We start from the raw sequence: 13,544 nt of genomic DNA, 5'->3' as shown, positions 1-13,544 counted from the left end.
GAATATCAGCCCCTGAGTATCTCACCTTGATTATTAGCCCCTGAATATCTCACATTGAATATCTGCCACTGAGTATCTCACCCAGAATATCTGCCCCTGAATATCTCACCTTGAATATCCGCACCTGATTATCTCACCTTGAATTTCTGTCCCTGAGTATCTCACCTTCAATATCTGCCCTGAGTATCTCACCTTCAATATATGTCCCTGAGTATCTCACCTTCAATATCTGCCCCTGAGTATCTCACCTTGAATATCTGCCCCTGTGCATCTCACCTTGAATATCTGTCCCTGAGTATCTCACATTGAATATCTGTCCCTGAGTAACACACCTTGAATATCAGTCCCGGAGTATCTCACCCTGAATATCTGTCCCTGAGTATCTCACCTTGAATATCTACCCCTGAGTATCTCACCTTGAATATCAGCCCCTGAGTATCTCACCTTGAATATCAGCCCCTGCATATCTCACCTTGAATACCTGCACCTGAGTATCTCACCTTGAATATCTGCCCCTGAGAATCTCCCCTTGAATATCAGCCCCTGAATATCTCACCTTGATTATTAGCCCCTGAATATCTTACATTGAATATCAGCCTCTGAGTATCTCACCTTGAATATCAGCCCCAGAGTATCTCACCTTGAATATCAGCCCCTGCATATCTCACCTTGAATACCTGCACCTGAGTATCTCACCTTGAATATCAGCCCCTGAGTATCTCATCTTGAATACCAGCCCCTGCATATCTCACCTTGAATATCTACCCCTGAGTATCTCACGTTGAATATCAGCCTCTGAATATCTCACATTGAATATCTGCCAGTGAGTATCTCACCTTGAATATCTACCCCTGAGTAACTCACCTTGAATATCAGCCCCTGAGTATCTCACCTTGAATATCAGCCCCTGATTATCTCACCTTGAATATCTGTCCCTGAGTATCTCACCCTCAATATCTGCCCTGAGTATCTCACCTTCAATATCTGTCCCTGAGTATCTCACCTTCAATATCTGCCCCTGGGTATCTCACCTTGATGTTAGCCCTGAGTGTCTCACCTTGAATGTCTGCCCCTGAGTATATCACTGTGAATATCAGCCCCTGAGTATCTCACCTTCAATATCAGCCCCTGAGTATCTCGCCTTGAATATCTGTTCCTGGGTATCTCACCTTGATGTTAGCCCTGAGTATCTCACCTTGAATATCTGACACTGAATATCTCACCTTGAATATCTGTCCCTGAGTATCTCACCTTGAATATCTGCCCCTGAGAATCTAACCTTGAGTATCCTCCCCTCAATAGCTCACCTTGATTATTAGCCCCTGAATATCTTACATGGAATATCAGCCTCTGAGTATCTCACCTTGAATATCAGCCCCTGCATATCTCACCTTGAATATCTACCCCGGAGTATCTCACCTTGAATATCAGCCTCTGAGTATCTCACCTTGAATATCAGCCCCTGAGTATCTCACCTTGATTATTAGCCCCTGAATATCTCACATTGAATATCTGCCACTGAGTATCTCACCTAGAATATCTGCCCCTGAATATCTCACCTTGAATATCCGCACCTGATTATCTCACCTTGAATTTCTGTCCCTGAGTATCTCACCTTCAATATCTGCCCTGAGTATCTCACCTTCAATATATGTCCCTGAGTATCTCACCTTCAATATCTGCCCCTGAGTATCTCACCTTGAATATCTGCCCCTGTGCATCTCACCTTGAATATCTGTCCCTGAGTATCTCACATTGAATATCTGTCCCTGAGTAACACACCTTGAATATCAGTCCCGGAGTATCTCACCCTGAATATCTGTCCCTGAGTATCTCACCTTGAATATCTACCCCTGAGTATCTCACCTTGAATATCAGCCCCTGAGTATCTCACCTTGAATATCAGCCCCTGCATATCTCACCTTGAATACCTGCACCTGAGTATCTCACCTTGAATATCTGCCCCTGAGAATCTCCCCTTGAATATCAGCCCCTGAATATCTCACCTTGATTATTAGCCCCTGAATATCTTACATTGAATATCAGCCTCTGAGTATCTCACCTTGAATATCAGCCCCAGAGTATCTCACCTTGAATATCAGCCCCTGCATATCTCACCTTGAATACCTGCACCTGAGTATCTCACCTTGAATATCAGCCCCTGAGTATCTCATCTTGAATACCAGCCCCTGCATATCTCACCTTGAATATCTACCCCTGAGTATCTCACGTTGAATATCAGCCTCTGAGTATCTCACCTTGAATATCAGCCCCTGAGTATCTCACCTTGATTATTAGCCCCTGAATATCTCACATTGAATATCTGCCAGTGAGTATCTCACCTTGAATATCTACCCCTGAGTAACTCACCTTGAATATCAGCCCCTGAGTATCTCACCTAGAATATCTGCCCCTGAATATCTCACCTTGAATATCAGCCCCTGATTATCTCACCTTGAATATCTGTCCCTGAGTATCTCACCTTCAATATCTGCCCCTGAGTATCTCACCTTCAATATCTGTCCCTGAGTATCTCACCTTGAATATCTGTCTCTGAGTATTTCACCTTGAATATCAGCCCCTGAGTATCTCACCTTGAATATTTACCCCTGCGTATCTCTACCTTGAAAGTCTGCCCCTGAGTATCTCACCTTGAATACCTGCCCCTGAGTATCTCACCTTGAATATCAGCCCCTGATTATCTCACCTTCAATATCTGTCCCTGAACATCTCACCTTCAATATCTACCCCTGAGTATCTCACCTTGAATATCAGCCCCTGAATATCTCACCTTGAATATCAGCCCTGAGCATCTCACCTTGAATATCTACCACTGAGTATCTCACCCTGAATATCAGCCCTGAGTATCTCACCTTGAATATCTACCCTTGAGTATCTCACCTTGTATATCAGCCCTGTGTATCTCACCTTGAATATCAGCCCCTGAGTATCTCAACTTGAATATCAGCCCTGAGCATCTCACCTTGAATATCTCTCCCTGAGTATTTCACCTTCAATATCTGCCCTGAATATCTCACCTTCAATATCTGTCCCTGATTATCTCACCTTCAATATCAGCCCCTGAGTATCTCACCTTGAATATAAGCCCCTGATTACCTCACCTTGAATACCTGTCCCTGAGTAACTCACCTTGAATATCTGTCCCTGAGTATCTCACCTTGAATATCTGACCCTGAATATCTCACCTTGAATATCTGTCCTTGAGTATCTCACCTTGAATATCTGCCCTGAATATCTCACCTTCAATATCTGGCCTGAGTATCTCACCTTGAATATCTGCCCCTGAGTATCTCACCTTACATTTCTGCCCCTGAATATGTCACCTTGAATATCAGCCCCGGAGTATCTCATCTTGAATATCTGCCCCTGAGTACCTCACCTAGAATATCTGCCCCTGAGTATCTCACCTTGCATTTCTGTCCCTGTGTATCTCACCTTGAATATTTGCCCCTGAGTATCTCACCTTGAATATCTGTCCCTGAGTATCTCACCTTGAATATCAGCCCCGAGTATCTCACCTTGAATATGAGCCCCTGAATATCTCACCTTGAATATCTGCACCTGAGTATGTCGCCTTGAATGCCTGCCCCTGTGAATCTCACCTTGAATATCTGCCCCTGAGTATCTCACCTTGAATATCTACTCCTGAGTATCTCACCTTGAATATCAGCCTCTGAGTATCTCACCTTGAATATCTGCCGGTATCTCACCTTGAATATCTACCCCTGAGTATCTCCCCTTGAATATCAGCCCCTGATTATGTCACCTTGAATATCTGTCCCTGAGTACCTCACCTTCAATGTCTGTCCCTGAGTATCTCACCTTCAATATCTGTCCCTGAGTATCTCACCTGGAATATCTGCCCCTGAGTATCTCATCTTGAATATTTGTTCCTGAGTATCTCACCTTCAATATCTGCCCTGAGTATCTCACCTTCAATATCTGTCCTTGAGTATCTCACCCTGAATATCTGTCCCTGAGTATCTCACCTTGAATATCTGCCCCTGAGTATTTCTCCCTGAATATCTGTCCCTGTGTATCTCACCTTGAATATCTGCTCTGAGTATCTCACCTTGAATATCAGCCCCTGAGTATCTCACCTTGAATATCTGCCCCTGAGTATCTCACCTTGAATATCTGCCCCGGTATCTCACCTTGAATATCTGTCTCTGAATATCTCACCTTGAATATCAGCTCCTGAGTATCTCACTTTGAGTATCTGCCCATGAGTATCTCACCTTGAATATCTGCCCCTGAATATCTCATCTTGAATATCTGTCCCTGAGTATCTCACCTTGAATATCTGCCCCTGAGTGTCTTACCTTGAATATCAGCCCTGAGTATCTCACATTGAATATCTGACTCTGAGTATCTCACCTTGAATATCTGCCCCAAGTATCTCACCTTGAATATCTGCCCCTGAGTATCTCACCTTCAATGTCTGTCCCTGAGTATCTCACCTTCAATATCTGTCCCTGAGTATCTCACCTGGAATATCTGCCCCTGAGTATCTCATCTTGAATATCTGTCCCTGAGTATCTCACCTTGAATATCTGCCCCTGAGTATCTCACCTTGAATATCTGCCCCAGTACCTCACCTTGAATATCTGTCTCTGAATATCTCACCTTGAATATCAGCTCCTGAGTATCTCACTTTGAGTATCTGCCCATGAGTATCTCACCTTGAATATCTGCCCCTGAATATCTCATCTTGAATATCTGTCCCTGAGTATCTCACCTTGAATATCAGCCCCTGAGTATCTCACCTTTTCTATCAGCCCCTGAGTATCTGACCATGAGTGTTTAGAGGGGTCAGGTGAGGGGAAATTTAGAAATGTAAAGAGGCAGTTCAGGCAATACAGCAGTGTAGCGATTTGGTAAAAATAAGCAGAGTGTGACAGGAAAGGACAGAGAGTTTAACGGTAGCAGTGCAGCAGAGAATAAGTTCAAAGCAGGGAAGAATGGTAAACAACTTAAATTAAAGGCTCTTTATCTGAATGCACGAAGCATTCATAACAGGATAGTCGAACTAGTGGCACAAAGATAGATTAATGGGTTTGATCTAATAGCCATTACAGAGACATAGTTGCAAGGTGGCCAAGGTTGGGAACTAAATGTTCCAGGGTACTTGATGTTTTGAAAAGACAGGCAGAATGGAAAAGGAGGGGGAGTAGCCCTGATAATAAAGGATGACATAAAGACAGTAGCGAGAAAGAAACTCGGCTCGGAAGATCAGGAAGTAGAATCAGTATGGGTGGAGATAAGGAATAATAAGGGGCAGAAAACACTGGTAGGAGTAGTATATATGCCCCCTAACAGTGTGAAGGAATAAGCCATATTTCAGAAAAATACACCATCATATGAACAGATTTCTGATATTATTAATACATGATATACTGGGGTTAATAATCTAAAGTCTCAACGACATAAGCTGTGCAAACAGGCTTCTCAGATGGGATGGTTTGATAACACAAAAGTTGTAAACACCACAAGCTTTTGAAATGGAAATTGATTAAAAACACTAAAACAATGGCCCTATTGAAATAGCAGTTTGGTGCTTCCAGAAGGTCTGGAGTTTGGGAGAAACACAATAGAATGACCCAAGTAAAGTGTTAAAAACTAACACTTCGAACAGGAGCACAGAATATTAAAAAACCATGTGCCTTTATAAAAGTAACATCAAATGAAACAGGAAACACAATATAATATAACCAACTAAGATGGCTAGGAAAACAAACACCCTAGCTGAAGTGTCTTTAATTTACATGTTGTAAATATGATACCAACAGAACACTTTGAAGATATGATTTCAATAGATGCACCAAGCAATCACATGGTGTTTGTATTGAACTTGGAACACCACGGAGACAGGAGTCTGTGGTTGTAACCAGTTAAGGTGGTTTTAGAATTGAATGGAAGTCCTTCGATAAGAATGGCATCAAATAAATACTATTGTCATATTGTGTTTTATGATAAGTTTTTGAAACACCTAAACAACAGACAGAAGTCAGCAAGCTAACAGTTGAATTGGGCAGTAAGTATAGAGAAAAGTCAACAGGAAGATGACTAGAGATCAGCAGAAAACTTCAAAGGATAAACCACTAAAAAAAGGTATAAAAGTAGAGCTTTTCAGATAGACAGTCAGAAGTCGCTGGAAAGGGGCAAAGTGATTCTCTCAACTTCAGAGGCACGCTCTGCAAGTTTTTAACTCTGAGTCTCGGGGATCAAGGTACTTTTAATTTGATTTTGGTGGATATTCTGGATTAGAAATAATAGAAATGTAAAAATGTAATGAAGTTAAGATTTGAGAATAAGGATCTCTGAGAATAAAGAAATGTAAGCTAATTGTATTTTGAACTGTTAAAGTCGCGATTGACTCACAAGCTGTTAACTGAATGTCGGTTCTTTAATAAATTTATAGATTTTTAGAATTGTCTCAAGTAGTATTTCTGTATCAAACTTGCGAACTCAATTTCTGTATATTTTTTTGTAAAGAGTTGCAGAATTCTGGGGGTGTTTTCCGGACCCTCATAATATCCAGAAGGTTACAGTGTAGTTAAACTTATTAAAAGTGCTATCCGGAGGACGGTATAATCTTCAGTCATTCCTTTCCTTTAGGAAGTGATAGCCTGGACCTTTAGACCCAATTAAGCATCTTATAAAATTCAGCTATCTCTAACTTTAGTTGAAGGTGAACATCTGGGGAATACGCCTGATCTGGGGTAGCCTGAAAGGGGCTAGGACTAGTAGTTATCCCTTCAATAGTAGCTACACTTTTGGACAGAATATTAATGAAGAAATAGTAGGAGCTTGCAACAAAGGTAATGCAATAATCTTGGGGAACTTTAATCTTCATATGGACTGGACAAATCAAATTGGCAAAGGTAGTCTGGAGGACGAGTTCATGGAATGCATTTGGAAGTTTCCTAAAACAATATGTCATGGAACCAATCAGGGAACAGGCTATTTTAGATCTTGTATTGTGTAATGAGACAGGGTTAATTAGCAACCTCATAGTAAAGGATCCTCTGGGGCAGAGTGATCATAATATGATAGAATTTCACATTAATTTTGAGAGTGACTTGCCTAAGTCTGAAACTAGAGTCTTAAACTTAAATAAAGCCAATTACATAGGTATGAGAGGCGAGTTGGCTAAGGTAGATTGGAAAAATAGATTAAACGGTATGGCGGTAGATAAGCAGTGGCTAGCATTTAAAGAAATATTTCAAAATTCTCAACAAAAATACATTTCATCGTGAAATAAAAACTCCATTGAAAAGTGATCCAACCGTGGCTAACTAAAGAAGTTAAGGATAGCATTAGATTGAAAGAAGAAGCTTATAATGTTTCAAAGAATAATACTAAGCCTGAGGATTGGGAGAGTTTCTGATCCCAGCAAAGGATGACCAAAAAATTGATAAAAAGGGAAAAAATGGAACATGAGAGAAAAGTAGCAAGAAATATAAAAGCAGACTGTAAGAGTTTCTACAAGTATGTAAAAAGGAAAAGAGTAGCAAAAGTAAACGTTGGTTCCTTAGAGGCTGAGACAGGAGAAATTATTATGGGGAATAAGGAAATATTTAACAAATATTTTGTATCTGTCTTCACAGTAGAAGTCAGAAAAAGCATACCAAAAATGGTGGGGAACCAAGGGTCTAATGAGGGTGAGGAACTTAATGTAATTAATATAAGTAGGGAAAAAGTACTAGAGAAACTAATGGGACTAAAAGCCGACAAATCCCCTGGACCTGACGGCCTACATCCTCGGGTTCAAAAACAGGTGGCTGAAGAGATAGTGGATGCATTGGTTTTGATCTTCCAAAATTTCCTAGATTCTAGAACGGTCCCAGCGGATCGGAAGGCCGCAAATGTAACACCGCTATTCAAGAAAGGAAGGCAAGAGAAAACCGAGAACTACAGGCCAGTTAGCCTGACATCAGTCGTCGGGAAAATGCTGGAATCCATTGTTAAGGAAGTGGAATCAAGTCACTTAGAAAATCGTAATATGATTAGGCAGAGTCAACATGGTTTTATGAAAGGGAAATCGTGTTTGACAAATTTATTTTAGAGTTTTTTGAGGATGTAACTAGCAGGGTAGATAAAGTGGAAGGGGTGAGGGAGGGAGCAGGTGGGGGAGGGAGCGGGTGGGGGAGGGGAGGGGGCGGGGGAGGGCGGGGGAGGGGCGGGTGGGGTAGGGTGAGGGCGGGGCGGGTGAGGGAGGGGCGGGTGGGGGAGGGAGCGGGTGGGGGAGGGGAGGGGGCGGGGGAGGGGCGGATGGGGTAGGGTGAGGGCGGGGCGGGTGAGGGAGGGGCGGGTGGGGGAGGGGCAGCCACTGGTCATCCTGAGGGGGCATGGGGGGAGGGAAAATTAAGCATGGGTACGGAATAATTTTGCACTTTCCCTGCCACAGTCTCGCCTGATTTGGATGGAGACGGGGAAATCCAGCCCCTAATCTCACGATTAATGCCCAATGCCACCCTATTAGCGACCAGGAAATTAGACATGTCAATAAGGGGCAAGAAGGCTGGTGTCGGAGAGAGAGTTTCAGATCCTGGGGCCAGGGGAGCTGGACAGACAGAGTGGGGCATCACTCGAATCAGAGCAAGGCGAGGGGGTAGGGGGTTAATCTAATATCATCAAGGGAGGAGCCAACAGAGAACAGCGGAAAGAGGCAATATAAATAAAAAAAGAAAGGATTTGTATTTCTATAGCACCTTTCACAGCCACCGGACGTCTCTAAGCGCTTTACAGCCAATGAAGTACTTTTCTGAAGTGTAGTCACTGTTGTAATGTGGGAAACGCGGCAGCCAATTTGTGCACAGCAAGCTCCCACAAACAGCAATGTGAGAATGACCAGATAATCTGTTTTGGTGATGTTGGTTGAGGGATAAATATTGGCCAGGACACCGGGGAGAACTCCCCTGCTCTTCTTTGAAATAGAAATCTGAAGGGAATGGAGTGGGAAGTAGGGCTGGAAGATGCTGCAGTGGCCCCCACCTTGGGCCGAGTCTACACACGGGACCAAGGTGGGGGCCTGGGCTCCTTATTCACAAAGGTTGATTAGAGTTGTTCTGTTACCTCTTCCTGCAGCAATGAGCAAGGATCCCAGCAAAACCAGCAGAACACAGCAGAGGACTGGCCTACAAAACAACACCTTCATTAGAAAACTAACAACTTACAGGAGTCCCACAGCAGAACAGCGCCTTATTAATTCTCTCTCCCTAATTCCGTATAATCCCACAGCACAGAAGGAGGACATTCGGCCCATCATGCCCGTGCCGGCTCTTTGAAAGAGCTCTCCAATCAGTCCCACTCCCCCGCTTTTCCCCACAGCCCTGCAATTCCTTTCCTTTTCAAAGTATTTATCCAATTCACTTTTGAAAGTTATTATTATTGAATCTGCTTCCACCGCCCTTTCAGACAGCGCATTCCAGATCACAACAACTCGCTGCGTACAAAGAAAAATTCTCATCTCGTCTCTGGTTCTTTTGCCAGATTTATCCTAACTCTGTCTCCTCTGGTTACCGGCCCTCCTGCCACTGGAAACAGTTTTTCCTTATTTACTCTATCCAAACCCCTCATGATTTTGAACATCTTTATTAAATCTCCCCTTAACCTTCTCTGCTCTCAGGAGAACAATCCCAGCTTCTCCAGTCTCTCCACATAACTGAAGTCCCTCATCCCTGGAACCATTCCAGTAAATCTCCTCTGCACCCTCTCCAAGGCCTTGACATCCTTCCTAAAGTGTAGTGCCCAGAATTGGACACAATACTCCAGCTGGGGCCTAACCAGTGATTTATAAATATCCCATCTCCTTTTCTGAAAGCTCAGACTCTCGCTGGTAATACAACCCCATGCTGGCGTTTACTGGACTCACACAAGAGGGGAGCGGTGATGCAGTTGCATAGAATTCACTGGTATTTACAGCACAGGAAGAGGCCATTCGGCCCAGCAGGTCAGTGCCGGCGTTTACGCTCCACACGGGCCTCCTCCCACCAGTTGGAGCAGATGTTTCAGACTGACACCAGGGGTGACGAGCCGCTCTGGTTTTCTCCCGCTCCCTCTCCCTCCCCCCAATCAGGCCCTCGCCCACCTGCCCATTCCACCTGGAGGTGAAGCAGTGACTCCGTGATTTAGCTCTCTCTGCCCCGCCCCTCGAGACTCCGCAGTCTGCCTGCGAGGGGTGGCGGGGGGAGAGTAGTTTTATTTTAAAAACCCAATCTCGGGATGTGGGCGTCGCCGGCAGGGCTGGCATTTATTGCCCATCCCGAGTTGTCCCGAGAAGGTGGTGATGAAACTGAGTGGCTTACTGGGCCACCTCAGAGGACAGCTTCTTCTTCTTCTTAGGCAGTCCCTCGGAACCGAGGATGACGTGCTTCCACACTAAAAATGAGTTTGCAGGTGACTGATGAGCCCTGACGTTCCAGGTCCTGAACTTCATTTTAAAGGGTGGAAGATGCCTGTGCGTGAATTCTTTTAACGTGGGGTGGCCGTTGCACACCAGCTACCACACGGGGCTTGACAGAGCAAGGTCTTGGTCCAACGGCAAGGGGATCCAAGACGATTGGAGACCAGGCTCTGCTACAACGGCCTAGCACACACACACACACACACACACACACAAACATACTCCTACTGTCCTCCTCCCTCCTTCCCACAGGTCCTCTCTGCCTGGGTTTCTTAAACAGCAGAAGAGAGGAGACGGGGGGGAAAAAGAGCAAAGGATGGCAACAGATGGTCAAGGATGGCAAAGGAGCTCCCTAGGGAGCTACCAGCACAGGAGCCATTATACAAGAATGATTTCTGCCGAGTTCACAAGTAATTTCCCTTGATTCAAATCCCCTGACATCTCCCCCCCACCAAGCATCTGTTTCTGATTGTGGAACAGTTGCAGTCTTCCTCTTTCTGGGAAATTAAGCAGTACAAATCAACACATTGGTGTGGGACTGGAGTCACATATAGGCCCAGACCGGGTAAGGACGGCAGCTTTCCTTCCCTAAAAGGACATCAGTGAACCAGTTGGGTTTTTACAACAATCCATCAGCTTCATGGTCACTTTTACTGAGACCAGCTTTTTATTCCTGGTTGTTTTAAACTGAAATATAACACAGACAAGCTCAGGTGTGAGAGTGAAATCCCGGCTGAGGATCATTTTCCAATCATCTGGAAAGCGCAGGGCGAGTGAGACAGGACCGAGTTCGGTTGTGAGTCTCTCCCATTGTCAAATCCCCTGTCTAACCATACTGTCTGGACTCAAGACACCAAGACTGTGCCCTTGGATGTAATACCCAAGGACAGCGAGCCCCCATGGGACTCTTCCCCAGCGAGACTCCGAGAAAGGCCGGGAGGTCGTCAGCACATCCTTACCTGGGCAGCATGGTGTGGCTCCGAGCAGCTGTAGGAGCAAGAGGCAATGTCTGAGCAGCAGACTTCTTTCAGGAATGGAACCCGCGGTGTTCCCGAGTCAAGGTGAAGTCTCTTTATAACCCGAGGAACGCCAGTACCTTGTGTGCCAGCTCACATTGGGTAGCCTGGTGCCAGCTAATATCAGGGCGCTGAGCGACAGATTGTCAGGTTATATTGCACAAGCTCACAGCTCATCAGCAACAGAGTCAGAATGTAGTTTTTTTTTTGATATGGCGTAAAATGAGCCGCAGTTTGATTAAAGATTCGTGCGTCACGAGATTGGATACTTCCAAGAAATTCTACGTCTGACACCTGATCACAGACAAAGGTTTCAGTAAGGGCAGGTTGGCATGGTTACTGACCAGAACTAACTGGTGAAGTTTATGCAGTCCTGCTCATTGCAAGGAGTATGGAGTATTGAAGTAGGGAAGTTTTGATGCAACTTTACAGGGCGCAGCGTACAGTTTTGGTCTTCATATTTAAGGAGGGATATACTTGCATTGGAGGCAGTGCAGAGAAGGTTCACGAGGTTGATTCCGGAGATGAAGGGGTTGACGTATGACGAAAGGTTGAGCAGGTTGGGCCTATACGCATTGGAGTTTAGAAGAATGAGAGGGGATCTTATTGAAACATATAAGATTCTGAGGGGGATTGACAGGGTAGATGCAGAGAGGATGTTTCCTCTAGTGGGGGAATCTAGAACTAGGGGGCATAGTTTCAGAATAAGAGGTCGCCCATTTAAGACGGAGATGAGGAGGAATTTCTTCTCTCAGAGGGTCGTGAATCTTTGGAATTCTCTCCCCCAGAGAGCTGTGGAGGTGGAGTCACTGAATATATTCAAGGCGGAGATTGACAGACATTTGAACTACAAGGGAGTTGAGGGGTCTGGGGAGAGAGCGGGAAAGTGATGTGGAGGCCAAGGTTGGATCAGCCATGATCTTATTGAATGGCGGAGCAGACTCGAGGGGCCGACTGGCCAATTCCTGCTCCTGTTTCTTAAGTTCTTATAGCCACGTTTGCTAATTTAACAGCAGTGTCTGCTCTTCAAATGTACTTCATAGAATCATAGAAAGTTACAGCACGGAAGGAGGCCATTTCGGCCCATCGTGTCCGCGCCGGCCAACAAAGAGCTATCCAGCCTAATCCCACTTCCCAGCTCTTGGTCCGTAGCCCTGCAGGTTAGAGCATCCCAAGTGCACATCCAAGTACTTTTTAAATGTGGTTAGGGTTCCTGCCTCTACCACCCTTTCAGGCAGCGAGTTCCAGACCCCCACAACCCTCTGGGTGAAGAAATTTCCCCTCAAATCCCCTCTAAACCTTCCTCCAATTACTTTAAATCTGTGCTCCCTGGTTTTTGACCCCTCTGCTAAGGGAAATAGGTCCTTTCTATCCACTTTATCTATGCCCCTCATAATTTTATACACCTCAATAAGGTCTCCCCTCAGCCTCCTCTGTTCCAAGGAAAACAGACCCAGCCTATCCAGTCTTTCCTCATAGCTAAGATTCTCTACTCCTGGCAACATCCTTGTAAATCTCCTCTGTACCCTCTCTAGTGCAATCACGTCTTTCCTGTAATGTGGTGACCAGAACTGCACGCAGTACTCTAGCTGAGGCCTAACTAGTGTTTTATACAGTTGAAGCATAACCCCCTGCTCTTGTATTCTATGCCATGGCTAATAAAGGCAAGCATTCCGTATGCCTTCTTAACTATAAAGTATGTGTCTATACTTAATGCAATAATGACGAGACAGCTTGGAAGATTCAACGTAGATCTTTACTTAATACCAACAGGCGGGAAACTGAGGGGAGATCAGTACCCACAGTACTATTTATACCCCTATGGCCAGGAGTGGTACTACAGTATCACTACGCCCTACAAAGTAGTGCTGCCCTGGCCATAGGTTTAAAGTAACATACCTATTACATACACAACATTCCTCCCCTTTTAATTAAAACGTACCCGTGCAATTAAGTCAATAGATGCCCCATAACTAGGGCTAATAACATTTGGTAACACAATATACATAACATATTTACATCAAGGGTTGTCTACTTATATATATATAAACAGAAACATGTTATAGATTCAGTCTCTGAGGAGGCCTCCTGTCTCAACT

General features: G+C 44.6%; 1 protein-coding gene across 2 annotated transcripts in view; it reads right to left on the bottom strand.

Annotated features, from left to right (window-relative positions):
• Window positions 1–11,654, bottom strand: part of LOC147116869 (uncharacterized) — a 101,997-nt gene extending 90,343 nt beyond the window's left edge. The window contains exons 1-2 of one of the 2 annotated variants that reach the window (XM_085987312.1): window positions 11,389–11,654; window positions 9,100–9,161 (exon numbers count right to left, since the gene is read on the bottom strand). In XM_085987312.1, the coding sequence (XP_085843438.1) occupies window positions 9,100–9,161; window positions 11,389–11,399 (73 nt within the window). In that variant the 5' untranslated portion in view covers window positions 11,400–11,654. The remainder of the gene's footprint in view (window positions 1–9,099; window positions 9,162–11,388) is intronic. The other variant, XM_085987313.1, reaches the window with a different exon arrangement.
• Window positions 11,655–13,544: the final 1,890 nt, after the last annotated feature.

Source organism: Somniosus microcephalus, chromosome 5 (genome assembly GCF_052327205.1).
Source record: "Somniosus microcephalus isolate GS21.2 chromosome 5, FLI_Smic_1.0, whole genome shotgun sequence".
Lineage (NCBI taxonomy): Eukaryota > Metazoa > Chordata > Chondrichthyes > Squaliformes > Somniosidae > Somniosus > Somniosus microcephalus.
The sequence above is the reverse complement of the archived record's forward strand: the minus strand, read 5'-3'. Positions and strand labels throughout refer to the sequence as shown.